The sequence below is a fragment of the Copadichromis virginalis genome, linkage group LG18, assembly GCF_057382275.1.
Source record: "Copadichromis virginalis isolate Kocher_CV1m ecotype Utaka linkage group LG18, C_Virginalis_male_GT1.1, whole genome shotgun sequence".
Classification (NCBI taxonomy): Eukaryota; Metazoa; Chordata; class Actinopteri; order Cichliformes; family Cichlidae; genus Copadichromis; species Copadichromis virginalis.
This window is the reverse complement of record NC_140635.1, coordinates 10,615,134-10,642,567: the sequence shown is the minus strand read 5'-3', so window position 1 is coordinate 10,642,567 and position 27,434 is coordinate 10,615,134. Positions and strand designations below refer to the sequence as shown.

At 39.7% G+C, this 27,434-nt stretch overlaps 3 protein-coding genes across 5 annotated transcripts in view; 2 read left to right on the top strand and 1 right to left on the bottom strand.

Annotated features, from left to right (window-relative positions):
- The window catches only part of tep1 (telomerase-associated protein 1), a 40,308-nt gene extending 36,387 nt beyond the window's left edge, over positions 1 to 3,921 (bottom strand). Inside the window, exons 1-4 of one of the 2 annotated variants that reach the window (XM_085439372.1) lie at positions 3,860 to 3,921; positions 2,226 to 2,762; positions 1,933 to 2,115; positions 1,706 to 1,855 (exon numbers count right to left, since the gene is read on the bottom strand). In XM_085439372.1, the coding sequence (XP_085295498.1) occupies positions 1,706 to 1,855; positions 1,933 to 2,115; positions 2,226 to 2,762 (870 nt within the window). In that variant the 5' untranslated portion in view covers positions 3,860 to 3,921. Of the gene's footprint in view, positions 1 to 1,705; positions 1,856 to 1,932; positions 2,116 to 2,225; positions 2,763 to 3,473; positions 3,662 to 3,859 lie in introns of those variants that run through there. The other variant, XM_085439371.1, reaches the window with a different exon arrangement.
- A 249-nt stretch (positions 3,922 to 4,170) lies between these two features.
- LOC146687324 (uncharacterized) lies at positions 4,171 to 17,637 on the top strand. The gene is made up of 5 exons (XM_085439373.1): positions 4,171 to 4,693; positions 5,969 to 6,064; positions 6,443 to 6,548; positions 8,760 to 8,862; positions 14,973 to 17,637. Exons 1-4 carry the CDS (start codon positions 4,171 to 4,173, stop codon positions 8,815 to 8,817), a joined length of 783 nt encoding a protein of 260 aa, XP_085295499.1. The 3' UTR covers positions 8,818 to 8,862; positions 14,973 to 17,637.
- A 3,472-nt stretch (positions 17,638 to 21,109) lies between these two features.
- On the top strand, positions 21,110 to 27,346 carry LOC146687323 (protein lifeguard 1). Of its 2 annotated transcripts, XM_085440462.1 has the most exons (7): positions 21,110 to 21,170; positions 21,278 to 21,435; positions 22,615 to 22,880; positions 24,507 to 24,707; positions 25,666 to 25,794; positions 26,778 to 26,921; positions 27,137 to 27,346. In XM_085440462.1, the coding sequence occupies exons 3-7, from the start codon at positions 22,626 to 22,628 to the stop codon at positions 27,269 to 27,271; spliced, it is 864 nt and encodes a 287-aa protein (XP_085296588.1). In that variant the 5' UTR covers positions 21,110 to 21,170; positions 21,278 to 21,435; positions 22,615 to 22,625; the 3' UTR covers positions 27,272 to 27,346. The 2 variants fall into 2 exon arrangements, with proteins under 2 accessions (XP_085296588.1, XP_085296587.1); XM_085440461.1 differs by lacking the exons at positions 21,110 to 21,170; positions 21,278 to 21,435 and adding an exon at positions 21,447 to 21,529.
- The last annotated feature ends 88 nt before the right edge of the window (positions 27,347 to 27,434 follow it).

Here is a 27,434-nt window from a genome sequence, read left to right as displayed (position 1 = left end):
GCTCCAGAAGCAATTCACTCTCACTAAAAAAGCTCAACTATTAGCATTAAAAAGTAGGTTCTGGTCTCTATGAGTAATTTCCTTCTTCATAACAACTCTAAGAGGGGTGATATTTTTGTTGCTGTTGTTTTATAACTCGCTCCTTTTGATAGAGTTAGGGACGTGGCTAATTTAATCGACAGGCAGCTAAAACTGATTGTGCTATCCCTGACCTCTGATATGAGTGATTAAACTGGATTTTCTACTGTTTTTACCCTGTTGGACCCTTTGGGAAATTTTTTATGGCTTATCTGATTAAAACACAACATGTGTTCAGTGGGTTCATAGTTCATCTTGAAGATATATTGGTAAGACTTACAGTTAGGTATGCAAACATAGACAGCTATAGCTGACTGCCATCTTCTAAGTCTTATCTCTGCTAACTTAAGCCACTGAACTGGACTGCTCTACCATGTTTTGCTGCTGGAACTTTGAGCATTGTTAATCACATTATCTCACTAATAATACAGCTTGTTCAGCGAAGCTGAAAGGAGAAGAAGTGGTCAAGGTAGATGAGTTTAAATACCTGACTTTAACCATCCAAAGCAATGTACAGTGCACAAGAGAGGTGAAGAAGAGAGTGCAGGCAGTGTGCAGTAGGTGGAGAGATGAGTGTTAGGAGTCGTTTGTGTCAATAGGATAGCAAGATTTATAAGATGGCAGTGAGACCCACTATGATGTATGGTTTGGAGTCTGTGCCACTGACAAAAAGACAGGAGGAGTGCCCGGGATGGACAGGATTAGAGATGAGTATATCAGCTGAGCTGAGCAATTTGGAGACAAAGTTAGAGAAGCAAAGCTGAGATAGTCTGGACGTGAAGAAGAAGGATAGCAGATACAGTGTACCAAGGATGTGCAATAAGCAGCTGCCGTAAGATTTGTGAATGACGTGAAGCAGGACATGGGCTGGTGTGACTGAGGGGGATGCTAGAGACAGGGTGAGATGGAGGCAGATGATCTGGTGTAGGAGGAGGATATTTCTTTTTCAGTTTTGATCAGTCTGATTTTAGCATCTGAATGCTAACAGTATAGTCTTATCTGTACAGTTTTTCGATGCAGTTTGCAAACCAGGTTGTTACCTTTAGTTGGTATTTCAATGCTCTATCCTGTTGTCCAAATGGGATCATTTCTGGCTCTAAATAGTTAGCATGAGTACAATGAAATAGTCTATGAAAATATTCTGAACATCCAAGAAAGTAAAGCTCTTGTTACATGTTGGGCACACCTTAATGCAAACTGACAATTTGCATGTTGGAAGCTGTGTGACCTTGTGATAAACCATGTTATTTTTTTTATCTTGGGTTGAACTAAAGACATTCGTAAATTCAACCAACAATACAGGCTTGTGGGAATTAATTGGTCTGGAAAGTCTTTGCAGATCTCCTCATGACCTACATGAGGAGACTGTAAAAGAGTTAGCTAATTTGCATGTAGCTACTAATGCACTCATTTATAACAACACATTTGTGCAGGCAATATTTTCCTGAAACAGAGCAACAATTTAATATTGCCTGTGATATATGCAGTCATAGTAGATTTATCCCGTTGTCACATGGTGTTGAGTGTTTATCTGTTTTGTTTTTTTTAATTTGCTTTTCTACCACATTGACATGATAATGGAGTCCTGGTGGAGTTAAAATATTAAAAATTTAGTTCCCATGCATACCTTCAGAAGAAACTGTGGGTCATAGGCAGAAATATCCTTTGCCAGGTTTGTGATTCTGGTCCAAACACTGTCCTCTGAGTCCCAGTCCTTCTGGCCTGGAGCTGTGCTCTCATTGACCAGAGAGCAACACACAATGTTCAAGAGGAAATACTGAAGGACAGACAAAGACAAGGAGTCACTTTAATCAGCACCCAGGAGTTCAACACAAATAAATTATTCTCTATAACCTTTTTGTCTTTCAGCTCCTCTTCGGCCTTCTCGTTTCCTCTTTCGACCTCTCCAAATTCCTCCTGTCTGACAACCTCGGTTTGTTCAAATTCTTGTTCCATCAACTCTGTTTCCAGTACAGGCAAGTCCATAGTTTTCTCAGCATCAATTTCTTCAGCCTCATTATCTTCATCCTCAGAAATCTGCTTGTGCAGAACAAATTAAATTACAAATGACATGCAACAAAAGTTTTAATAAAATTTGATGTGTTATGATTTTATGTTTAAAGAGGAATGATGAATATCTCATGTACCACACTTGTTTCTTCAAAACTGAAAGGCATCACTTCAGATATCTCATATCTTTCATCTGGATCCCCTCCATCATCCCTTTTCTCTTCTTTACTCATGAGATCATGGTGGAAGAATGAAGGAGTTTGAGCAAAGTTAGTGAGTAGAGCACCACTGGCCAGGGATGTGGGGAGCAAAGAGTCATTAGGGACTGAGGAGGTCAAGGAAAAAGAATGATGAGATAAGTTACTGTCTAGGAGCTTGTTCTGGGTGCTTAGGAGGGGAGAAGTGAAGGAGGCTGCAAAGGAAGAAGTGGAGAGAAGGGAGGATGAGGTGGAAGATAGTTTGGAGGGTTGGAGAGAGGAGCAAGAGGAAGGCTGTGCTGCAAAATCTATGAGTGGGGAGGAAAGCTGGGGCATTATTGTGGAGGTTTGAGCTAAGAACTTATTCTCCAGACTTGGGGGAGAATAATTTGAAGTCAAACTTCTCCCACATGTTGCCTGCTGCTGCTTCTGCACTCCTGGGGCCAGGCTTGCGGACTGCAAAGTCAGAGCACTCATCTGCAGAAAAAGAGATCAGAATGTCAAAAGCCACTCCTCTCCTCTCAGTCACAAGCCATATAATCCTAGAGAGCACAGAGTATTGAGTGGCAGGATTCCTTCTACTGTTTGAACAAGCACTGTTTTATTGTATCTAAGGGCGTGAACCATATTACAGGAACAAAGTCTGAAAACATGATGCCCAACAGACTGTAGATAGTGTCATTGGGAAACATACAGAATAATGCATGAATAACATACAGAAATGTGAACAAATATAAATCTGTCAAATATAAATACAAATATAAATGGGCCTTGAAGCAGACCGCAAACGCAGCTCGAAACTAAAGTAAAACTTGCTAAACTGACACATAATTGGGACTACGACGTTTAAACTTGGTGCGGTGATCTCCAGAGTTTGTTTTGGATTAAAAAAAACAAACAAAACAAAAACAACAACTCATGTTATGTCATCGATTTGACAATTATCCATGTGTAAACAACAAGAATAAGGGCAGTAAAATCAGCCACCAAAGTCAGAAATAAAACAAACACTGATATAAGTTATACGGAAAGAACATTAGCTGCAATGAATGAACTGCCAAATGCAAACACAGCACAACATTTGCAACTGAATTCAATATGGGAGCAAATGTTTCGTTCTTTGCAGTGACTCAAGTTTTCATAGGCGTGGTTAGCTACAAGGACGATTGCTAGACACAGGAAACTCACCGCAAAACCCACAATTTCAACTCCGTGGGTAGAGAGTTTGATATACAACGTTTCCGTCAGACGTTATTTTCTGTTTCGAAGCCCCTTCAAGTCAAGAGTAACCACTGATTTCCTGTAAACGGCTGTCATACAAACACCTGTCCTGTCAGCCGGCTATCAAAAGACCAGTGATTGGTCAGAATACTGTGTTCGTAATACGATTTTTTTTTTTTACCGTAATACCGGACATATGGGTGTCGACCAGAAAAGAACAACTGTCACGCGCAATAAATTCAGATATATTTATTTGAAAAAGATAATAATCTTAGATAAACATATAACACCATAAAACATATCTAAGCTGTTTAATGTTCAAATAATAAAGTCATTATGGATGATGAAGTTACCGTAAATGCCGGACTGAGGCACAAAGAGGAAACGCAAACGCTCTATTTCCGCTGCAGCAGCCAGAACGGGTACATCAAAAAAGAAAGGAAAATGTGGATAGTGAGGACGAACTGAGGCCGGAGGAGACACGTCGAACTTCAACTACTCCTTTCACAAGGCCACGTTACTGGGCAGTTGGGATTATTTAAACTGTCCATCCGAGTATTTTACCATATTACGGGTCGTTTCGAAGTTAATCCGTCCACCTCGTTCTGTGGTAGTTTGTTTTGAGGAAGCAGCGCGGCTAGCCAGCTCAATTAGCCTACCAGAGATGGGGACGAGAACGAGTCGCCTACACGAAGACACGGTTTCCTCAGCTTTCGGGAAAGATGGGACAAAGCGGGATTCCTGTCGGCGACCTCGCTGCACGAGGCCCACCAGCCTCGTTGTCGACTTTTCGGTGAGCTTCGATGACACTGAGGCTAACCGAAGCCGATCGGAGGAGGGTAGTGACTCGGACCCGGGGCAGCTCGGAGCGAGCGCGGACGGCAGCCCTGCTGACCACCACAGCATCCCCTCTAGCATTGGCCAGGCGTCACCCGGGGACGACGACAGCAGCGAGGGGAAACCCGAGGAAGACGGCAATGTTAGCCCAGAGGCTCCCGTCGACGCAGAACACCAGCAGGTTGAGGAGACAGGCCGCACACCACACCGCACCTTTTCCGAGCGGCTGCCCGGGAATCGGCACTCTGCCACCCGTGTTGGCGCAAGGTCCGCCCGTGTTCGAAGCACACACCAGCGGCCGGTGTCAGAGGCTTGGATCGGCCTTTACCGTTTGAACAATCGCCACGGCAGTAAGTTAACATCTAAACAGCACCAGATAGATATGTATATATATATTTTTAAAAATACAATCTTTAGCATTTGCGCCACATAAATGACATTTCCTTAGTAACGGGGCTGGTCTGCACCAGTAATTGTGGTTTGGCTTGCATACAGCTAGGCGTTTTTCCACAGAAGCTACATAAAATCCATGGATGTGTTGGAGCTTGAAGATGACGGGAAAAGATTGCGCAATACCTGAGGAGAAGGGGGGAAAATGTGGGGGTTGACTGTGCTTTCATTAGACAGCTGATGTTAATCTGAAGTCAGACAAAATAATAACACAGGGCTATTAAAACCTTGACTAAGAAAAATGCAACTGTTGCATCCTTAAGTAAAAGACATGTTTTTTGGATATAACGACGACATAAATGCCACAGTGCAACCCTCAATCAAGCCAGTCTGGAATTAAATGGATTTGCTGAGGAATTTACATTCTTGGACAGATAATCTTTTTTTTTTCCCCTGCTCGCATGCTGACTAAAATAATCAGAGGACCTATTGTATGAAGCAGACCTGTGGCATAAAACTGGAAGTGATGATATACAAGTCCATTCAGTTCACAAGGCCTGCTGACAGTGGCTGTCCGTGGTAAATCCTGCAGCATGAAAGTCTTAAGCAACAAACTGCCTTTTTTTTTTTTTTTTTTTTAAATAACTTGCATTAAAATTGGAACATTAGTGTGCAGAGGAAGCCAAAAAAATTTTTGCACTTGTCTCGGCCTGCATTAGATAATCAGATGAATAGAGATGGTGGAGATGTGACGGCAAGCGTGACATTTTGAGCCAACACAGAGCAGTGTGGTGGATTTCCCAGGCCAGCCCTCTAGCAAGTGTAGGGAAATGGGTCACAACTGCACATGCCTGCTCACTGCTGGCAGCGAATCATAGATGGAGGAGGCAAATGTAGGGCAGCGAGGCACTGTTTCTGCCTGGCTCTCCTATCTACGAATGGCTCGAGCAGTGGCCATCCCTCAAGACTGAGTCAGTGTTTTGAGCAGTGAGTACAGTCAAATAACGTTATTTCAGGTCAGTTACACTCAGGGCAACGTCTTTCTCACCATCTCAGGCATGGGAACGCCTCATTTAGCATGTGTGTTTCAGGCTGCTCTTTGGTTTGCGGTTTCAGCTTGTGCAACCTAGATGTCCAAACACAGCACTTGTGCTCAGCGCGCATCATCTATCATTTATATCGTGCTGTGACACACAGTGTTAATCTTGGGTCTGTTGTGTCTGTGCCCTCTACAGATATCCGCTGTCCTTTCTGCTCAAAGCCTTTCCCGGGGGGTCGGATTGAGGATCACCTGTTGAGTTGCCTCACATCTCCTCCTCTACCTTACAACAGTAAGTATCGTGCCACTAAAATACTCCTACAGCTGTGTTTATTAAAAGGCTGGTGACTTAATGTCAGGGTTTTTCCCTATGCATAAAAAAAACACATTCTGGCACTCATCAAAGTGCCCTTTGAACTTTCCAGAAGAGAAGATCACAAAGTCTCTGACAAAAATATGAGCAACACTTTATTTTTAAGTAGGCTTTAATATAATCAAGTCAAAAAACTTTTTTTCATCAAACTTAACATAATAAGAGGAACATTCAGACTTCTGTAGACTCATTGCCTTTGCTATATATGGACTGGTTACATGCATTGCCATTCCCCAGAGGGCCATTTTTAGCCTGGAAAAACCCTGATTGTTGATTTGTGTGTTTGTGCATTTACAGCGGATGTGCTCAGTAAAGACAGTGGAGAGTGTTCCATCTGTTTGGAGGATTTGGTACAGGGAGAGACCATCGCCAGACTGGCCTGCCTCTGCGTCTACCACAAGAGGTATGAATGAAATTAAAATAAAATGTAGGGCAGATAAGCTTGTTTCTTCGCTTGGGACAAAACGTGACATTAAAAGTAAACTCACTGGGCAAATGTGGTGGTTTCCAGAGCTGACATCTATCTGAAACAAGGATGCAAAAGTTGTTCTGTACTAGTGTGTATCGTATATAGAGCTACACTTTTCTGAGAATTACAGATCGGTTGCTCATGTCCCAGATAGGATGTGCCAGACTCAACTCTGTAATCTTTGCTAAAGTGATGGAATTGGGAAGCCTTGTTTTGAAATTTGAGATAAAATGGATTAAAGCCAAACATGTGTTCACATTATTTTGACTTATTATTATGCTCATTTCCTGCTGTATGTATTTAATTCATTTAAACTTTGGCCACGTTTAATAAGAGCATCCTCCATTATAAATATGTGACAGAAAAAAAGGGAAGACTTTAAATATTTTTTCAGTAAGAGCTTTAACAACTGTGAAAACACATGCAGGATTATTGCATTTTAATTTGACAGATGTGAGCACAGTGTTTTCTAAGTGGCAATGACATTTCTAGGAAAAAACTAAATGACTATCAACTTTCATAATGTGTTTCAGCCCATTTGACATTTTTAAAACGTGCTGTAATGTTCAACGCTTTATTTTTTTGTAACTTCCAAGGAATTAATGACATTTCTAGGAGATTTTTTTTTTTTTTTACTGTGATCCTGTATTTTGTATGTTTCAGCCAATTTATTTAAAAAACAAAAAAAACCCCACATTGACAGTTTAAAACAAACTGTAATGTTCATCACTTGATTTTTGCCCAGCTTCCAAGAAGCCACTGATTTCCCCTTAATCTCAGTACAGCCGATTTACCAAGATTAGGTAATCGATCACTCAAGATCCAGCCTGCTGTATTTTTTATAACTTTTTAAAAAATTACAGATAACATAATTAGTTCTCCAAAAGTTGATTCTGTTCATCTGGACGTAGCGTTTTGAGTGGGATTTGTTTTGCTCCTTAGTAAGGCAGGCCTTTATGCATCACTAAAAGTAGAGCGCAGGACTAAAAACACTGTAAGCACAGTCATGGATGGAGTCTGGTCAGTGCTTTGCGTGTGGCTCATTTGGTGAATAACAAATGTACATTAGTTGTACAGATTGCAAGTTTTGCAGTTTTATGAATGTTTACATGCACTGCTGCTGCCATCTCGGATTGTTAAGTCTGGGTCGGTGAGGCTGCTCCGGCTTTCTACGTTTGAAAATTTCTAACTTCAAACGGAACGCGCTGCTAGAGCCGGTCACAAGCCGGGAGACGAATAGGATCACTAATCGGGTCTGAGGTATATGAGGACAATCTGCCATAATGTTGTTTTGTGCTTTACTAGCTACACTGCTAACAGACCCAAAATCATTGACTATTTCTACTGAATAAAGAAAGTCAGTCGGTTACTTATGTGAATACATCGTGTGTGTCTTATATAAAACTACTTGTATTGATTGAGTTTCTTATCAATCATTTTAAACAGTTTATACAAGACTATACAAGTATTTTATTTTTTACTGTTGATTAATCTTACACCGGTTTTCATTATTCAATGTGTTTACCCAACGCTCAATGCAATTACTTAATTTTGTTTTAGTAGTAGCATCACCCAAAACATTCAGTTTAATTATCCAAAAAAAGGAGAGAGAAAGGAGCACAACCTAAAATCTCCTGCTGGTAAATGCTTTCCCCCCCACACCATTTTTTTTCTTCTTTTTTTTTTTCTCCCATCCAGGCTCATTAAGTATCGACTGCTTGTCTCAGCTCCAGATTAGTGACTTAAAGCCAATAAAAATAAAAGTCATTACCATCTGAAAAACATGAGGTGAGGGCACGAGTTAAAAGTAAAGAGGCCATTAACTTAAGGGGGGAAAAAACTCCTAACAGACTTTTGCAACTCAAAACAAAAAGACAAAGGCAAACAGCCAAAAGAGGCCCCGAGGTCTTCAGGCGTCTTATCTCTGCTCCATTTGTATTCAGGGAGTCAACGAGGCCTTAAAGGATTAACTGCTGAATGTTTACCCTTTTATTTTGGTTTCACACCTCCTGTGAGTGGATTAGGCCTTGTGGGAGACGCTACAACCACAGGCAGACCTTCGAGCTTCTCCCACATTCACATGAGTTGATTCAAGTATATCGTCTTGGTGTCTCCACATTCTCAGTGTGCTCTGTCTCCCTGCAGCTGCATTGATTCCTGGTCAAAGGTGAAGCCTTGCTGCCCTGAACATCCCTTTGATTGACTCATGGGGTCACATGTATCCCACGCCGTGACCAACCTGACTCAGGTACGTGCACTGCTGACCTGATAAATGACCAAAACGTGCAGCTAGTACTGCCTGCAGTGAAGAGTAATGGTGACATTATGGTTCAGCAGTGGTAGCGTGTGTGCAATCCGGAGTGCCTACTTGCACAGAGCGCCTGGTTTCAATAGGGGCAGCATGTGATGTATGTGGCACAACCAGTCTGTGGATTTCCCCTGTTTGTGCTACCGTTGGTCCATCAGCGAGCTGTGGAGAAAAGCAAATTTATAACAGACTGTTTCACTTCAGCTCTTTGAATTTGAAGACAATGCCTCTCACTTTCGTGGTTAACTCTGCTGTTGCTCCCTTCCCTGTTCTGGCCCTCTTACCAACCACTCAGCTTTCTACCGATGCACGGCGTCATCCGTGTCCAGCAGCATGCATTTGGGATTTTGGAGGACTGCAGTGGAGAATGTTTGCACCCCCCTAGGGGATGCATACGCAAATTGACACAATTGTGGTACACTAAATTACGCATAACTACAATTATTAAGTGTAATGTATTTAGGTCACACAGTCATTTAAAATGTTGCCAGTACTACAGCCGAGCTGGTGGATTTTTTTGCATCAGCAAATTGTGTTTTTGAAGAACCAGACCTTCAAAGCTATGAAAGAACGACATTTATTATGAGTCCTATTAGCACTAAAGGAGGCTTAGGTGTAACTAAACATTGGCTACACTGAGCAGGAAAGTGCTGGTGAGACGGAGAACTACAAGCCCTTCAAACCCCTGACGACACATTAAGCTGTAAATTTAATTTGCAGAAAGTGTGCTCCGATAACCCACGTGTAGGTTACACAATGAAATAAGTCGCTTTGTGCATGCTTGTAATTAACCAAGCTACAGATTAAACTACAGATAAGCACCGCGTTGCGTTGCAACGGGAACAGGAAGTGAGACATTGCCACAACAAAGCCAGCACCAAATAAGAGTGCCAGTATCCACGAGTTGTTGGCAAGTTGTTTAAAAAAATAAAATGTGTGGTTAGATTTGTTTTCTGGAGGGAAACAGGCCCCCACCTTGAGTGTGAAATTGATGCAAGACAAAGAGCTGCGACTGTTAATTATGCCATTATTGACGGATCCAGTGATTGCTTTCTTGATTAGCTATTGTGTGTGATAAATGCCAACAATGTCTGTAAAATGCTAGTCTGGTATGCACATTAATTTCCCAGTGGATGTGTTATAGATTTATTTACTGTTCATCAAAATGTGTTTTTCAAGATGGATTTATTAGTTGTACTTTTCAGAAAAGTAAAGAAATGCAATGTGAATCTTTTAGTTTAGCGTTAGCGTCTGAGCCATAGAGAATATAAAAGATGAAAGGAACAATTTTTTTTTTTTTTAAACATTTTTTTTATGGGTTCTATTTTGAGACCTCAAGATGAGCTCAATAAGTCATCAGACAATGCCCAGCATACCCTGGTTAATCCTGCTTTCTAAAACAGAATAATCAGATTGAAAGAAACAGTTTGTTTTATTCAATTCAATTTTATTTATATAGCGCCAAATCACAACAGCAGTCTCCTCAAGCCGCTTTATATTGTACAGTAGATACAGAGGAAAAACCCAACAATCATATGACCCCCTATGAGCAAGCACTTTGGGAAGGAAAAACTCCCTTTTAACAGGAAGAAACCTCCGGCAGAACCAGGCTCAGGGAGGGGCGGGGCCATCTGCTGTGACCAGTTGGGGTGATGATGAAACGCATGCTGCTTAGATACCATATTTCTAAGAGACAGAGATTAATAACAGATATGATTCAATGCAGAGAGGTCTATTAACACATAGTGAGTGAGAAAGGTGACTGGAAAGGAAAAACTCAATGCATCATGGGAATCCCCCAGCAGCCTACATCTATTGCAGCATAACTAAGGGAGGATTCAGGGTCACCTGGTCCAGCCCTAACTATATGCTTTAGCAAAAAGGAAAGTTTTAAGCCTAATCTTGAAAGTAGAGAGAGTGTCTGTCTCCCAAATCCAAGCTGGAAGCTGGTTCCACAGAAGAGGAGCCTGAAAACTGAAGGCTCTCCCTCCCATTCAACATTTAAATACTCTAGGAACAACAATAGGCCTGCAGTGCGAGAGCGAAGTGCTCTAATGGGGTGATATGGTACTACAAGGTCATTAAGCTAAGATGGGGCCTGATTATTTAAGACCTTGTATGTGAGGAGCAGGATTTTGAATTCAATTCTGGATTTAACAGGAAGCCAATGAAGGGAAGCCAAAACAGGAGAAATATGCTCTCTCTTTCTAGTCCTTGTCAGTACTCTTGCTGCAGCATTTTGGATTAGCTGAAGGCTTTTCAGTGAGTTTTTAGGACATCCTGATAATAATGAATTACAGTAGTCCAGCCTGGAAGTAATAAATGCATGAACTAGCTTTTCAGCGTCACTCTGAGACAGGATATTTCAAATTTTGGAGATGTTGCGCAAATGGAAGAAAGCAATCTTACATATTTGTTAAATATGCGCATTGAAGGACATGTCTTGGTCAAAAATAACTCCAAGGTTCCTCACAGCGTTACTGGAGGCCAAGGTAATGCCATCCAGAGTAAGAATCTGGTTAGATACCATATTTCTAGGCTTTTCAGGGCCGAGTACAATAACCTCAGTTTTATCTGAATTAAGAAGCAGAAAGTTAGCGGCCATCCAGGTCTTTATGTCTTTAAGACATTCCTGCAGTTTAACTAATTGGTGTGTGCTATCTGGCTTCATAGATAGATAGAGCTGGGTGTCATCTGCATAGCAGTGAAAATGTATGCTATGTCTTCTAATGATGCTGCCTAGGGGAAGCATGTATAATGTAAACAGAATTGGTCCTAGCACTGAACCCTGTGGAACTCCATAATTAACCTCAGTGTGTGAAGAGGACTCTCCATTTACATGAACAAATTGGAGTCTATTAGATAGATATGATACAAACCACTGCAGCGCAGTACCTGTAATACCTAAAGCGTGCTCTAATCGTGCTAAAAGAATATTATGGTCAACGGTATCGAACGCTGCACTAAGGTCTAGCAGGACAAGCACAGAGATGAGTCCACTGTCAGAGGCCATAAGAAGATCATTTGTAACCTTCACTAAAGCTGTTTCTGTGCTGTGATGAGCTCTGAAACCTGACTGAAACTCTTCAAATAAGCCATTCCTCTGCAGATGATCTGTTAGCTGTTTGACAACTACTCTTTCAAGGATGTTTGATATGAAAGGAAGGTTGGAGATTGGCCTATAATTAGCTAAGACTGCTGGGTCTAGAGATGGCTTTTTGAGTAAAGGTTTAACTACAGCCACCTTGAAGGCCTGTGGTACATAGCTGATCATTAGAGATAGGTTGATCATATTTAAGATCAAAGAATTAATTAATGGCAGGACTTCTTTGAGCAGTTTTGTAGGAATGGGGTCTAAAAGACACGTTGATGGTTTGGAGGAAGTAATTATAGAAGTTAACTCAGAAAGATCAATTGGAGAAAAAGAGACTAACTTAACATCAATGGTACTAAGAGTAGCTGTAGATAATATTACATCTGTGGGATGGTTATTGGTAATTTTTTCTCTAATGATTAAAATTTTATTTGTGAAGAAGTTCATGAAGTCATTACTAGTTAACGTTAAAGGGATTGTTGGCTCAACAGAGCTCTGACTGTTTGTCAGCCTGGCTACAGTGCTGAAGAGAAACCTGGGGTTGTTCTTATTTTCTTCAATCAGTGATGAATAGTAAGATGTTCTGGCTTTGTGGGGGGCTTTCTTATAGAGCTGGGCGATAGAACGATAACGATATGTATCGCGATATAACTTTTACTCGATAGAGAAATTAAGCTATCGCGATAGACCTCGCCGCTCTTGTCCTCAAAAAAAAAAAAAAAAAAAAAGGTCAGCCAATCCAAATTAAGTAGCGCAGAGCCGAACCAATCACAGCCGCAGCGTCACGTCGCGTGACTTGTTAGGTACAGCACAAGTGCCAAGCCGCACGTGTGTTTGTTTGGGAAGCAGCCAGCGGGTAATGGAGCCAGCGCGTAATGGAGGAAATGAGTGTGCCGACTAGAAAAATCAACTGAGCGTGACCGAAGAGAAAACAGATGATGGTTCCAATGCCGGAGAGATTGTCAAACGGAAGAGCCATAGAAGTTCCGTAGTGTGAAGGTATTTCGGCTATTTCAAGTCTGACAAAAACAGAGTAGCGTGCACTGTAAATTGTGCCGAAAGCAAGTCTGGAAATACAATAAACTGGTGCATGCGTCACACTGCGCCACGTTATTGTTTCGGTGAAATGAATTTCTACAATACTGTTACTGTTAATTCTACTCTCTGCAGTGTTTAAATGCTTACATATACACACAGTTACTGTCCCTCCACACATACGACTCGGTTCTGCTTCTATGCCCCAGCTTTGTTTACTTTTTCCCACCGAGGCTTCTAGACTTCTGATTGGCCAACATTTCTGCACAGTTAGGAATCTAGCGCCACCTGCTGCTTTGGCATGTTCATAGCAGCGTTTTCCTTCATTTCTGCCTTTATGTGTGGACGGGATTATTTTTTAAAACGAAAACGGAAAATCTCCGTTTTCAAAAATACCCGTGTACGTGTGGACGTAGCCTCAGTCTCTGACTGGAAGCGCTAATTCGTCATTCGGCTTTTGTCAGACTAAAGTAACTGTTAAAACTGTTTGAAAAGCTCAGCTATACAACAAGGAGAGATTGAGAATTTCCTTTTAGTTCTCAGTTTATTTGATATTGACAAAAGTTAGTCAGTTTTGTCTGTTCTTCTGTAAAACAAACTAAGATTTATTTTTAGAATTAATATTTTGTTTCTAAGTGGAATTGACAATTTAGTCTGTTTTGTTTGTTCTATTTTGAAACTTAAACGCTTTAGCGGCTGCCTTTTGTGTAGTTTGCAATATTTGCCTTTATTTATCTGAAAAACTCATGTTCCTTAAGTACATCTACCCTGTTGAACTTATTATGGGAAATAAATATTTAAATAAAAACAAGCTGCTGATTCTTTCACATTTTACTTGTGAGCAACGGCACATTTAAATCTTACAAATATAGTTATTTGGCTTATATCGTGATAGATATCGTTATCGGCTGAAATGAAAAAAACATATCGTGATATGAAAAAATCTCATATCGCCCAGCTCTACTTTCTTATAAAGCAGCAAACTATTTCTCCAGGCTAAATGATGATCCTCTAAATTTGTGACACGCCATTTCCTCTCCAGCTTACGAGTCATCTGCTTTAGGCTACGTGTTTGAGAATTATACCACGGAGTCAGGTACTTCTGATTAGAGACCTTAGTTTTCACAGGAGCTACAGTATCCAGAGTCGTACGTAGTGAGGAGGTAAAATTATTAACAAGATAATCGACCTCTGTTGGAGCAGCGTTCAGATAGCTGCTCTGCTCTATGTTGGTACAGGGCATTGAAGATGATAGCAGTGGGTGGATTATATTCTTAAACTTAGTTACAGCACTTTTTGAAAGACATCTACTGTGATAAAGTCTACTCTCCACTGCTGTGTAATCAATTATTGTAAATTTAAATGTTATCAGGAAATGATCAGACAGGAGAGGGTTTTCAGGAAACATTGTTAAATGTTCAGTTTCTATACCACATGTTAACACAAGATCTAGAGTGTGATTAAAGTGGTGGGTGGGTTCTTTTACAGTTTGAGAGAAGCCAATTGAGTCTAACAGATTAAATGCCATGTTGAGGCTGTCATTTTTAGCATCTACATGGATGTTTCTGGATTTCTCAGTGTTCACAAAACACTGTGTGTGTGAGTGGGTGCGTGGGGTTGGGAGAAACTGCACCCTCAAAGTTTTTTGCGTCAGTGCTGAACTTAATAGTGTTTGAATAGAAAATAAATGCTGGCAGCACAAAGAACTTCTGCCTGTGGCCACATCGTTTCTGTAAAACACCAAAAACAACAACAAAAAAGATATAGAATTGATATAAATTTTCACATTTTTTCTGTCTTTGCTGCAGTCTGTTTTTCAGCACAGTCCCCACAGCCTGTATTAATGAATCTTTTTTTTTTTCTTCTTCTTCTTCTTCTTCTTCTTCTTCTTCTTCTTTCGTGTCTTTTTCTGCCCTCACAGGAGACTACACTGAATCCGAAAAATCCCCAATAAAAAATGTGTAATTGAACAAACGAAAGCCCACTGTCACTCTTGGACACAGACTACAAATACATGAGCGGAGAACAGACGATCCTAAGAGGAAGCTGCACGTGAAGACACCTGATGCTCTCTGCTGGGATCGCTCCCTTTTGAGCTTGACCATTTCAAGCCAAACTCCTCCCGACAGTTCAAAAATCCGTGGTCGAGACATCCCCCCCCGGTTGGAACAGAAACGACAGCGTTTATCCGTCTATCCTGCGCACTTGGCTTTAAACTGCAGAACGTATAAATATTATCATCCTAGAACGAACTTAAACCTGGCTCCGGGGGAAGGGGGGGGGGCTAAAAAAGAAAAGAAAAAATGGTCTTAACTGTGACTCTGGATCCTCTCCTGTGTATTTTCTCTCCCTCCCAACGGGATTGTTTATTTTATCAAGTGTTTTGCAAAAAAAAAGACAAAATCCAAAACAGAACGATTATCGTTCCATGTCATACATCGGATGAATGTTTTCTTTTCTCGGCTCACCCCATAAATGAACCAACCTCACACTGAAAGCGCAAACTGTTACTATGTAAACATTGCTTTATTTTGATTGAGCTGGAGGTTGAGGACTTGTATTTGGTGAGTGGGGGCTGCCGTCATTAGGTGTTGGGTTTTTTTGTTTTTTGTTTTTCCTCTCCTGTTACATGTAAACATTTCAGGGGATGTTTGGGGGCCTAACTGTTTGGGGAGTGGAAAAATAAGTCTTTTTTTTTTTTTTTTTTTTTTTTGGTAGGTCAGACTTGTAGGTGGTTGAATAGCGGTGGGTTTAATGTGCTGCTACTTGGTGAGCGTTGAGGAGGGTTTGTAGGTATTTTATAGGGCCATAGTAGCGCTGGTGTTTGCACCAACTTGTGCACTTTTGTCCCTCAGGCTTGTTTTAGTTTAAACCATAAGATCCAGGATAAGATTGTTTGTGTGTTTGTATGCGTGTGCACGTTTAGATAACAACCAGGGACAGACTATGTCCTGAGCACGACTGTAAGTGTGTGTGTGTGTGTGTGTGTGTGTACTGTAAATTGCCCAGAAGTCTGCTTGGTGAACCGGCTTAACTGCATTCAACATCCTTCCTGTTTAATGTTGTATTTGGTACGCAACATGGCGGCTCACATGGTCGAAACTTCTACTTTGAAAGCTGTTTTGAGTTTTTGTCCCCTGCCTCCTCTGTCCTCTGGGGTGTAATTTGGATTCTTTCTCTCTGCTTTTGGACCACGCAACAGTTTCGCCATCTGGTTACACAAATGCCAGATCGAGGGGAGATAAAGGGACAGATGTATTTTTGGAGCAAGTGTACACCATGTGGTATCTGCCTCGATCCATAACACTGGAGGCTACGGACAGCTGATGGTTAATTATTACATAAGCAGCCCCCCCCCCCAATTCCCCTTGTTTTTTTTTTTTGTTTTTTTTGTTTTTTATTTAGGCTATTTTATTATCACAATGCTCATGTTTGTTGCTAAATGTGTTAAATGGCTATCCTTGGCCTTTCTTTTTGTGTGTGTGTGTTGATTGCCTTTTGCCTGGTGAAGGGGTTCTTGTGCAAAGAGGTATTTGTGGTGTCGTTTTTGGGGGCTGAGCTGAAGTGGAAGCCGAAACAGTAAGGCTGCTCAACAGATGCTGCCTGATACAGGTCGTACGTAGGCCAGTGGAAACTCTAGCAGTAAGAACAAAAAATATATTGTAACTGATTGCTTTTGCTGCCTGCTCTAAAGGTGTTTACCTTTCAGCGCTGCAGTGGTGTGGGGCGGTTTAGAGGTTGGCCAAGAGGTGAGCCATGCTCACAGGTTTGTTCACCCCAGCCTCTGTTGGTCTTTTCTGTCTCCCCCCACCCCAATGTTCTGCAGTCTGCGGTGCTATAACCTGTCCCGTCATTAGAGGGCAGCCTTGTGCATGTTTCTCTTATTTTGTATTGGAGAAAAGAAAAATAAAGCCAAAAATAGTTTGTTTGTGCATTTAGGTCTGTGTTGTTGTGGGGGACAGGGCAGAAGAGGAGGCGCATTGATCATTTAGATGTTCAGATTACATTTGTCGTGGTGATAAGTTATGATATTGTATACTTTGGCTGGGAGGGTTTTAAGGGGGGGTGTTTGTGTGAGTGTGTGTGTGTGTGTTCAGAGGGGTGTTGGTGGCAGTTGGGTTGTCAATAAAGATTACAGACAATCCAAAACCGCCACGTTACTCTTGATTTACTTCCTTAACCCCCTCTAAGCTGTGCGGTGCAATACCTCAAATTTTTACCAATGCTAGCTAAATGCTCTGTGTGCAAACTAGCCCCTCTCCAACCAAGGATGTATTTTGTATAAATATTCTCAAGTCTTTGGTTTCGAATCACAGGGCGCCATTTCCCTGCCTGCCCTGTGATTACAGACCGATGTTTAAAATGTCACCACAGCAGTATCTGCATCCCCAAGATATGGACAATCTGCCTTTACTCTGGTATAAAACAAACAAATTGAGTTTTATTTATTAAATTGTAAATATGTAATACAATTCAAGAAAATTGCTTGGTCCTTGTCTGTTCAATATACTGTTTCTAAGCTCCGATCTTTTGTATGTCTCAAATTGTTTTTATATGTATTTTTTACAATAAATATGTGTGACAGATGTTTTGTCCGTGTCTGTTTTGTGTATATATATTTTTGTTTTGGTTAAGTTGTCAAAAATGTCTCCTTGTTTGTGGAGCTTGACTGCGGCGCCTGCTTAAGCATATGTGTAGATTTCAGGAGTTACATTGGACATGTCATCTCCATGTGAACAGAAGGAGAGGAATCTCCAAAAGTTGATACTGTTCATGTGGACGTAGCGTTTTCAGTGGGAGAAACACTTCGTCACTCATCCAAGTGACTTCTTCAGTCTCAGCTGACTGCAGGTTTCCTCAATCTTATAAACAGAAGGAGAGGCATTACTTGTTCTTTAATAATTAATGTAAAGTAAGCAGAGGAAGGTGTTTGGTAACTCTTAAGCCATCGTTGGCTGTTCTTGTTTTTTTTCATCCCCCAATAACAAATAATTCCTAAAAATGATGAAAAACATCCACAATGGTGATGTCCTTAAGGTGCAGAAAAATGCATTTTGACCATTTTGAAAATTGCTGCTAAAATGCATCTGAGCTACTGAAGCAGATTTGTAAACGACATCACATTTCAGCAAACAAAATGCATAAAAGTAGCACGATTTCAGATATGCTTCATGGTCCAACTCTCATGACTGAAACCAGGTAAACACAGAAGATATTTATGTGATTTGAGCTAGCAGGGAAAATACATAAAGGCAATGTCCCCAAAAAAAGTCTGTCATTTTACAGCGAGAGATTATTCACAAGTGGGAATACGGTCAAGACATTTACCAATCTTCCCAGTAGTGAAATGTCCCAACGAGGTCCTGCCCAAGGACTGACTCTGCAATGCTCTGAGAAACTTGAAATCTAAGAGACTAGAGGCCTCAGTTAGCATGTTAAATGTTACAGATCATTATGGTCCGATCAGAAAAAGCTGAACAAGTGTGGTTCTTGTTTGGAAGGGTTCCCCAGAGCAAGGTTAATGTAGTTAACTAAAAATAATTAGATGTGAAAAAACATTTTATAGGACACATCTGTAGTTTTAGGATCTGTTACTTTGGCAAAAACTGTATTACAACAAGCCTGCTGAGGCACGCGTTTATTGAGTTTCTAGATGTCTCCAAGACTGTGAGTCATCAGCTTTCAAAAGGTTCTGTGTTCTTACTTTAATACTTGTACTGATGCTCCGAAATCTTACTTCTGACATTTACCCTCCGTAATATAATTAAAAAGAAAAACTTACACGAATAAAACTAAACATTTTGTGACAATAAAAACTAATTTGAAACAGGAAAACTACGCTGGAACTTAAACTAAATTAAAAACAAAGTGAAAATAAAATTAAAAACCAATTAGAAAATACAAAACTATAATAAGTTAAATGAAATTTAAGGCAATTTAAGGCAACCTATGAACCAGAGTGTCTACTCAGCTGTATGGCTTTATCACATTTATATTTAAAGTCCTAAAAGAAACAATAATTGGATTTGTATTACTGTCGTAGGCTGACTTAAAGACTGCCACTAAGTAATGCACTTATTTTACAAAAATCATCAGTAACAAGCCAGCATATCAGTTATTTCAGGCTTATATGCATATGTGGCAGACAGCAAAGTGCACACTGCTGAGCATAGAAGAGGTTTGTGAGAACCAGACAGCACAATGAGGAGCTTTTATAAAGCACAGTACACTGTGTTCAGGTCAGAGACATTATAAGAGCGAGACGTGGCACTCAAACAATCCTGAATTTAAATGCATGAGTAATTCAGCAGCAGTAATAAAAATCAAATCCTTCCAATCCTTATTTCAGATGAAAGTCACCAAACGTTTTGAGCAGTTTTGATCAGATTTGCCTGGAGATTCCATACATGCAATTTTTGTGTCCTGTGACCACCAACATTACAGTTAATTGAAATAATGCTTTAAAATAAATGTCCAAGTATCTAAACTAGCTCTACTGTAGCTCCTGCAGCTGGTACCTGCAAGTCCCAGCACAGCCCAACCATTATGCAATGGTATGGGTCATTGTGCAATGAAGACAAACATCACACAGTTCCCATTTATGAAATCTGAGCTTTAAGTTTGTGATGTGGTCATTTCCAAGTTCCGAATTTCTGACTTTATTCTGCATTAAATCTAAAAATCAGGGAGGGCACAACATGTTACTGTTGCATTTAAAAGCATGTTTTGTGCCTTAGTTCTTTTTACAGTTGAAACCACAACATCCCCTCAGTATCTGTGAACTGAAGCTCCCAGCTCTACCACATGATGCCCCTCAGCTATTTCCTCTTCTGCACTCGACGTCACCATTGAACTCTAAGCTTGAACTGCTCCAGAAATTGACCTGAAGAAAGTAAAGTAACTTTAAATTTTTAGGAAGTGTCCGGCAGCCAGTGTTACAACAATCACAGCATTTGTCGGGGAAAGAATGGATTTTCCTAAATATCAACACACACTATAGTTGTTTTGTATAAACACAATGAAAATGAAACTGAAAAGAGGCAGTGATGTAAACAGACCTGAAAATATACCACAACCGTCTTCAAAACTATAAGCTATGTCATAATTTAAAAATAATAAACCTGTGAAATAAAAGCTATCACTTAAATAACAACTCCTCTTAGTGTCTGTTTGTTCATTATGGTTGTGTGTGTATATATACTGTTTTTAATTAAGGACAGCAGACATTAAAAATAACTGAAGTAAACACAAAATATTTTGTGTTGTCCCAAAAGATGAATATTTATCCTAGTACTTTTATTTTCTTGAGGGAAATGTGAGCACTGAATGAGCTGTCTGGAAATAGGTTGCACACTTATTATTGCAATTACAGTCTATGCCTGACAGCAGCAGACAAACTGAATATGTGAATATTTTCAGGACAGCTTTCCAAAGAAAAAATATTACCCCAGATTTCTATGAATATTGTATTTAGTTAGCATTTATAAATACTATTTTAAAAAAGAACTATTTGTGTTATACTTTAAGTACTTCCTCATAATTTGAATAAAACCAGACAATTATGAATGTACTCATGTTCAAGCACCTGTTTCTACATTTGCACACATAAGCAATACTTTGAACCACAGACAGACAGGTAAAAAAAAATAAATCACGTAATTCTTTGTTTTTACATTCATCAGGTCCCAATTAGCCCAAATAGCAAAGAGAAATTAAAAATGCATGCCATGAAAGAGTTCGGGTCTTAGGAGGTTAAAGTGAATGAAAGTTTAACAGATTCAAAATGAAAGCAGAACAGTCAGTAGCTTCTGATCACATGATTCGAGAGGCTGACTGCTGGAGTAAGGACTCAGCAAATTTGCTGCAGAAGGAGAAGCCTGGCCATATTGTCACAAACTGCAGTTTAGGTAGACTGTGAGAAAAAGGATACGGCAGGATGATGGCAACAAATGGCAAACCTTTATTCAGGTTGCAAGCAGTCCAGGAAACAAGTCCAAAAATAGGGGCAAACAGAAGCCAAATCAATGCAGAGAGAAGGCACACAACTGAGCAACTAATGAATGATGCAGCCACTATGTCAAAATCTAAGGGAAAGGAGAGGACTATTTATACATATAAGGTAATCAGGGAAGCAGGAACAGCTGGAGGAATGATACACAGGTACAGACAATCAGGACAATGACACAGGGGAATATGTAAAAATCAATCATTTTTACATTTTTACAGCACTCAATTCTGGAAGTTCAGACTGAGGAGGACCCTGGGAAGTCCTTGGACACTTTAATGGCCAACGATCTGTTAAGAAACAAAGGAGTTTTTAAACCCTGTCAGTCATCAGAAGGTTTCGCCACTTTAAAGTGGAAGGAAGTGAAACTCAATATCACGTAAGTAAAATATACAGCTGCCATCGTCAGCCTGTCCAGGTTTAACGTGTAGCCTTCATCACATTAAGTACTGTGGGATTATCAAGCAACAGAGGTAGGAAGAACAATAATTTACTCTCTATTATAGACCTATACTACAGTATGTAAAAGGTAACGTCCTGTGTACCTGACACCAGTGCTTCTCCTACTGGTAAAAACAACTGTTTGCAAGTTTTATAGTTTACTTAATTTGCACTGTTCTTGTTTCATTTAATTATCTGGACTGCTTTTTCTAAATAAGGCAGCATTATTTCATTCATGGATCTGATCATGTCTAATTTCAGACTCTTACTTTACTGATGTTGTGATCATTATTTAAGTTTTGCTGTGTTTAGACGTTCAGATTCTTGTGGATGTCTGATATGATTTCCACTTGTAGTGTGGCCAAAAACCTGAAAGGTTTAAAAGGCCACCATGACTCTGGGTCAGTTCCCTTTATAGACTTCTAATTCAAGTGTCCATAAAAACAGATTTCATGTAAGATGCAGCAAAAACTGAGCTCTGTCCATTAAACACTTCATTGTCTACAAGTAGTCTTAACTTAAAAAAGATCAAGGATATTCCCAGCAACAGTTCATTTGTAACAAAATGAGCTAAAATAATATTGTGTAATGTGCATTAAACTTAAATGAAGTAAAGTAAGGTCATTTGTGTTCAAGTGTTTAATTTTTAAGTAAAGACAGCATGTCTAATTTTAGTGTGAAAACTGCAATATAGTTTGCAAAATAAGTTCAGTTTAATTGGGTATCATAAATCTTTTAGCCAACATCAGCTGACACAACACCAACTTTCCCACGGTAAATGCTGAAATCAAACATTTTACTTCTCAGTGCCCACATCATTCTTGTGTAACAAGTCAGCAGCAAGCCTGGATTTTTTTAAAAAACAATCTGCATCTGACTTGCAATGCTGTGCATGACCCTTCTGTCCACATTCAGAATTATTGCAGCTATTTGAAACCAAATATATGAGTAGAAATATTATTTTAGTAGCTCGGTTACTGATTTTAATGACGTCCTCGTGTTTTATTGTATTTTTTTAAACCTTGCACTTTCCACTTGTGCTGATATACATGCCACAGCTGATGTTTACTTGAATTTAACTTTTACATTTGGTTCCTCTTTTGTCACTGACTTTCAGTTTTTACCAGAATGTCAGCAGACTCCATCACTTCCAAGGAGACACAGCACGATCCCGGCTCTGATGTCCCCTCAGCATCGATGCATTCCTACCAAGAAGAGCAGCCTCCAGCCTACTCTGAAGCCCCACCAGTGTACAAACCACCTCAAATCTCTCGTTATGAGTCTTTCCATGACATAAACCCACAGATATCATCAGAAACGACTCCGCTGGTGTCCTCATCTTCCTTTGATGACGAGATAGTGAGGAAAGGGTTTATTAGAAAGGTTTGTACGCTACGTTTTGGACGATAACTCTAAGAATCCACCATAAATATTGAAAATCTTTCTGAGACGTGCGCCAAGTACTCTTTGTATTTGCTGCAACACAACAACACAAAACTATTTTCTTTTGTTGTTGTTATGATCAGTAATTTTAACTCCATTTAGCTATAAAATAAGTAATATTATGCACCTTAAAAAAATCAGACTAAATTAAATGAGTAAGTCAACTTTCTTGCCCCTGAAAAATGACATATTATTCTATATTCTGAAACTGAAAATAACACAAAAGCTCATAAAAATAAAGCAATTTTTAAAACTAAAAACTAGACTGAAACAATAAAAGAGGAAAAGAATCAAAAAGGAATTAAAACATACAAAACTTAAGTAACCCTGAATTTCACAGCCAGTTACAGGAAGCCGTAATGGCACGTCAACATAGCAGCCAGATGTTTTGGTCGGGTCTACTTTCACACAACAGCCACTTGGAGTGGGAGAAGTTGGGTGTTTCAAATCCTGTTTACTTTTAGGGAGCTGTTTATTTTATGAACTGGTAATTGCAGCACATGGTAATCACATGTTACAGTTGGCAAAATCAGGAACTATTTTGTGCCTGTATGCGGAAGATTAAGGAGGCTGTTTCTCTCACTTTCTTCCTGAGCACAAATAAGTAGATTTGAGAAAAGAGAGAAGTCAAACTTATTTTCAAGGACCACACAAGCATCCTTGAATTTCCACGCCCTCCCTGAGCCTGCAAGGGTCCTTAACGGGTACTCCAGCTTTCTCCACAGTCCAGAGACCCACACTTTGGTTAACTGTTGATATTGAACAGGCCAAATGTGATCGGCTGCCACTCTGTTAGGATGGCCACAGATTAACAACCTCTCCAGGTTGTATCCTGCCTCTCACCCTATGACAGCTGGGATAGGCTCCAGCTGCTAAGTGACCCTGAACTGGATAAATTGAGGAAAATGAATAGATGATCTACATACAACCCAATTTGAGTGGGACTAGCCAGTAAAGACATTGTATAACAACCCATCTTTATTTTAATATAGAGAACTAAAAGTATGTTTTAAAAACAATAACACTTAATGAACCCTGCTTCTGCAGATGATACACCTTAAAAAAGTGTATTGCTTAAGTTTATTGCTATTATAATTCACAGCGACTGTTGAAAAGCACAAACTCTTCACATTTACAGGTTTCACGCACTAAACATTGATAGTATTTTACTCTGTGATTGAAATAATGTCTCGAGATCTAAAAAATACTCAACTTTTAATATTCTTTGACTCCAGTGTGATGAAGTTGGTGTTACCTCACCAGGTACTGTATGCATTTTACTGAAAAATCAAAGATTTCTTTGGGCCATCCTGGGGGCTGGTCTGGGGTCTTTGGTGAGCCAACTCTGGCTCCAGAACTGCATGTTTGACACCACGTTTATAATATTTCAAAGCAGCCTCTGACTAAGGAAACAGTTGACATTGTTGGACTAGTTCTTCTTTGTTAATGTGAGTTAAATTTAAGGAAAAACATTTGCAGTTTTCTTTTACAGTGTAGTTACTTAGTAATAAAGTTGTACCGGTAATTTAAAAAACAAAACTCAGCCTTTTCTCTTTTCCGGGACAGGTTTTTAGCATCGTGACGCTCCAGCTGCTGTTCACCTTCACTATAGTGTGCGTGTTCACCTTCTCCAGCGTGGTCAAAGAGGCAGTGCAATCAAACATTTGGGTATATCTCAGTTCCTTCATCGTCTTCGTTGTGGTCGCCATCGCCCTCAGTTGCTGCAAGTCCTTCAGCCAGCATCACCCGTGGAACATTGTGGCACTGGTGGGTCACAAATAACAAAACCATGTATCAAATGGATATGAAACACGGCACAGTCACATTTTTGGAAAGAGAAGTGAAATACTTTGGTCATGCAGTCAGGATGGCACCTCAGCTTGTGAACCACTTAACTAAAAACTAGAAGTTAAAGTATAAGTGCTAAGTGCTCAGCAATAACTTTGTTAAAAAAAAGGAAATAAAGGTCAGAATAAGAACAACAGCAACAAAAAAAACCACTGATGACTTTTGTCAAAGATTTAGACTTCCACAAACAGATAGTAAATGTTCTGGCACTTATGTAGCACTTTTCTATTCTAACTGAGAACTCAAAGCTCTAAATGACTTGTGAAAAGTTTGCTTTTTACATTTTCCAAAACAAAACCTCTAAAGTTTTCTCTAAAGGGCAGCAGATTCACTGAGTGATTTCAGGTTTGGTTGGCATGTTAATTTAGGACAGGCTCTTCCTGTTCCTGTTGTTGTTAAATACTGCACGTACAGCAGAGCAAAACGCAAGCAGAAGCTCACTGCTGCACCTTTTCTTTTAAAAGCACTCATTAAGTGCATTCATGTCTGAATGCATGGCAAGTGTATGAATGAGTGTGTGTATAAGAGAAAAAGAAAAAGCCTTAAACCAAACCTGCTCATGTGTTCTGCTTTCTTATCTAGGTCACCTCAATCCGGCAATTCCTGGAAGAGACTGGCAAACACAACAAACTAGAAAAGCAGAGGCCAAAAGGCCACATTGCCCGAATATAAAAGTTTGTTTTTTCAGTGTCGGAAACAAGCATCCATACCTGAAGACCACATTCACACAATTTCTTTCTGGCCTTGCTTCTTGTACATGTTCTGTTCTGTTTTCATTATTTGATATGTTCTTATTTTTTGTTTTGAGTGAAAATAAGTGGAAAATGTGTTTCACGTGTTCTGGAGATGTTTAATGCACTTAATTTTCTACCTCCAGTTTGTTGTCACTGTGAGCATGTCATACATGACGGGGACCATCGCCTCCTTTCACAACACCACTGCTGTGATCCTGGCTATGGGAGTAACGCTGGCCATTTCTATCTCAATCATCGCTTTTTCAGCGCAGGTGAGACCGTCAGGCTGTGCAGAAGCGCTACATTTGAAAAGCTTTCTTCTTCTTCTTCACCAAAGCAGAGTGCAGATTTCTCAGCTGACTTTGAAGTCAAAACTCTGAAAGGTTTCTATAAAGAAAATCCACAGCACATCAGAATAACACAAAATGCATGCAGTGAAAAATGTAACGTGAAAGGGAAGCTGATTAACTATTTGGTCATAGATGATTTTAATAGACTGATATTTGTAACTGATATCAATATTTGGTTATTCAAAAATCGAATACTCTGATATTTGATTTTTTTTTCTTTCAGACACACGAAACATAAATAGATTCCCCTAACATTCATTATCTGTATTTATTTATTCACCGCTTTATGTTCTGCCCGACTCTGCTTGGATCAGAGGGTTGTTTTGTTTGTGGCGTTTCCAACATGTGTTGCCAGCAGGGAAGTTGCAGGTTGCCCTCTGGTGGACAAACTATGCAACTTCACCACTCATACCATGGTTGAAGGATTCCATTATTATATATTTTTTTTAATATTCATTTATAAATACCGATACTGATCAGCCCAACCAATAGTTTTTTTAATCTCCCCTCTATTTTTTAATGATTAAGCAATCTTTCATTTTAAAGAAAATTATAAATCACTCCTTCAGTGCAAACATTTGCTAATTTTGCAGGGTTTTTTTTTATATCACAGTAAATTTAATATTGCTCATATTGTAGATTATTTCTCATTCAAGACATTTAAATACATCAACATAGTCCCTTGGAGAGTATGCAAACACTTTTTCCTTGCATTTGAAAGATCTGAAATGCCTTATTTTATGAGACTCATATGCTTCAAGTTTCAAAAGATTAATATTTCACATGTTCATTTCATATGTCACATGGTTACTGTGCACTACAGAAAAAAAATCTAAATAAGATTAGACACTGATAGATTATTTAATAATGACATTCATGTCTTTATGTCTTTCTGTTATTTGCAGACTCGCTATGATTTTACTTATTGCAACAGTGCTTTGTTGATTCTGGTCGTGGACGTCGCCATGTTTGGGATATTTTGCACATTCTACTACAGCTACATTGCTGAAGTTATCTATGGATGTCTGGGAGCTCTGTTGTTTTCATTGGTGAGAGAAGGAACAAGATCCAGTAAGGTCCACAGGTTTTCGAATGAGGACACTTTTAAAATACAACAACAAAGAGTTTCAGCTTTAATTCAAGGAGTTTAAATAAATCTGCATTAGCTGTATTTTGTTTAATTTAAAATACAGTGTATTTTAATATAATTTGATCGCATTTTTCTCACACTGGTTTAAATCTCCTCCTCCTCTGCCTCTCTTAGTACCTGGTGATCGACTGTCAGCTGGTGATGGGGAGGATGGCCTACAGTGCAGATCCAGAAGATTACATCAACGCTGCTCTCAGAATCTACCTAGATGTAGTCCTAATTTTCCTCTACATCCTGGGGAGGAGGTGAAACTGCATATACAAAACAAACGGACACTTCAGACTGTGGATTACAATGTCCTCTATCATTATGTGCTGTATATAATCTCCTCGCATCATGTCACACACAAAAAAAAAAAAAATCTGTTTGCATAGAATCTTGTCTTTGTCTCAGATTTAAATCCATTAAAAAT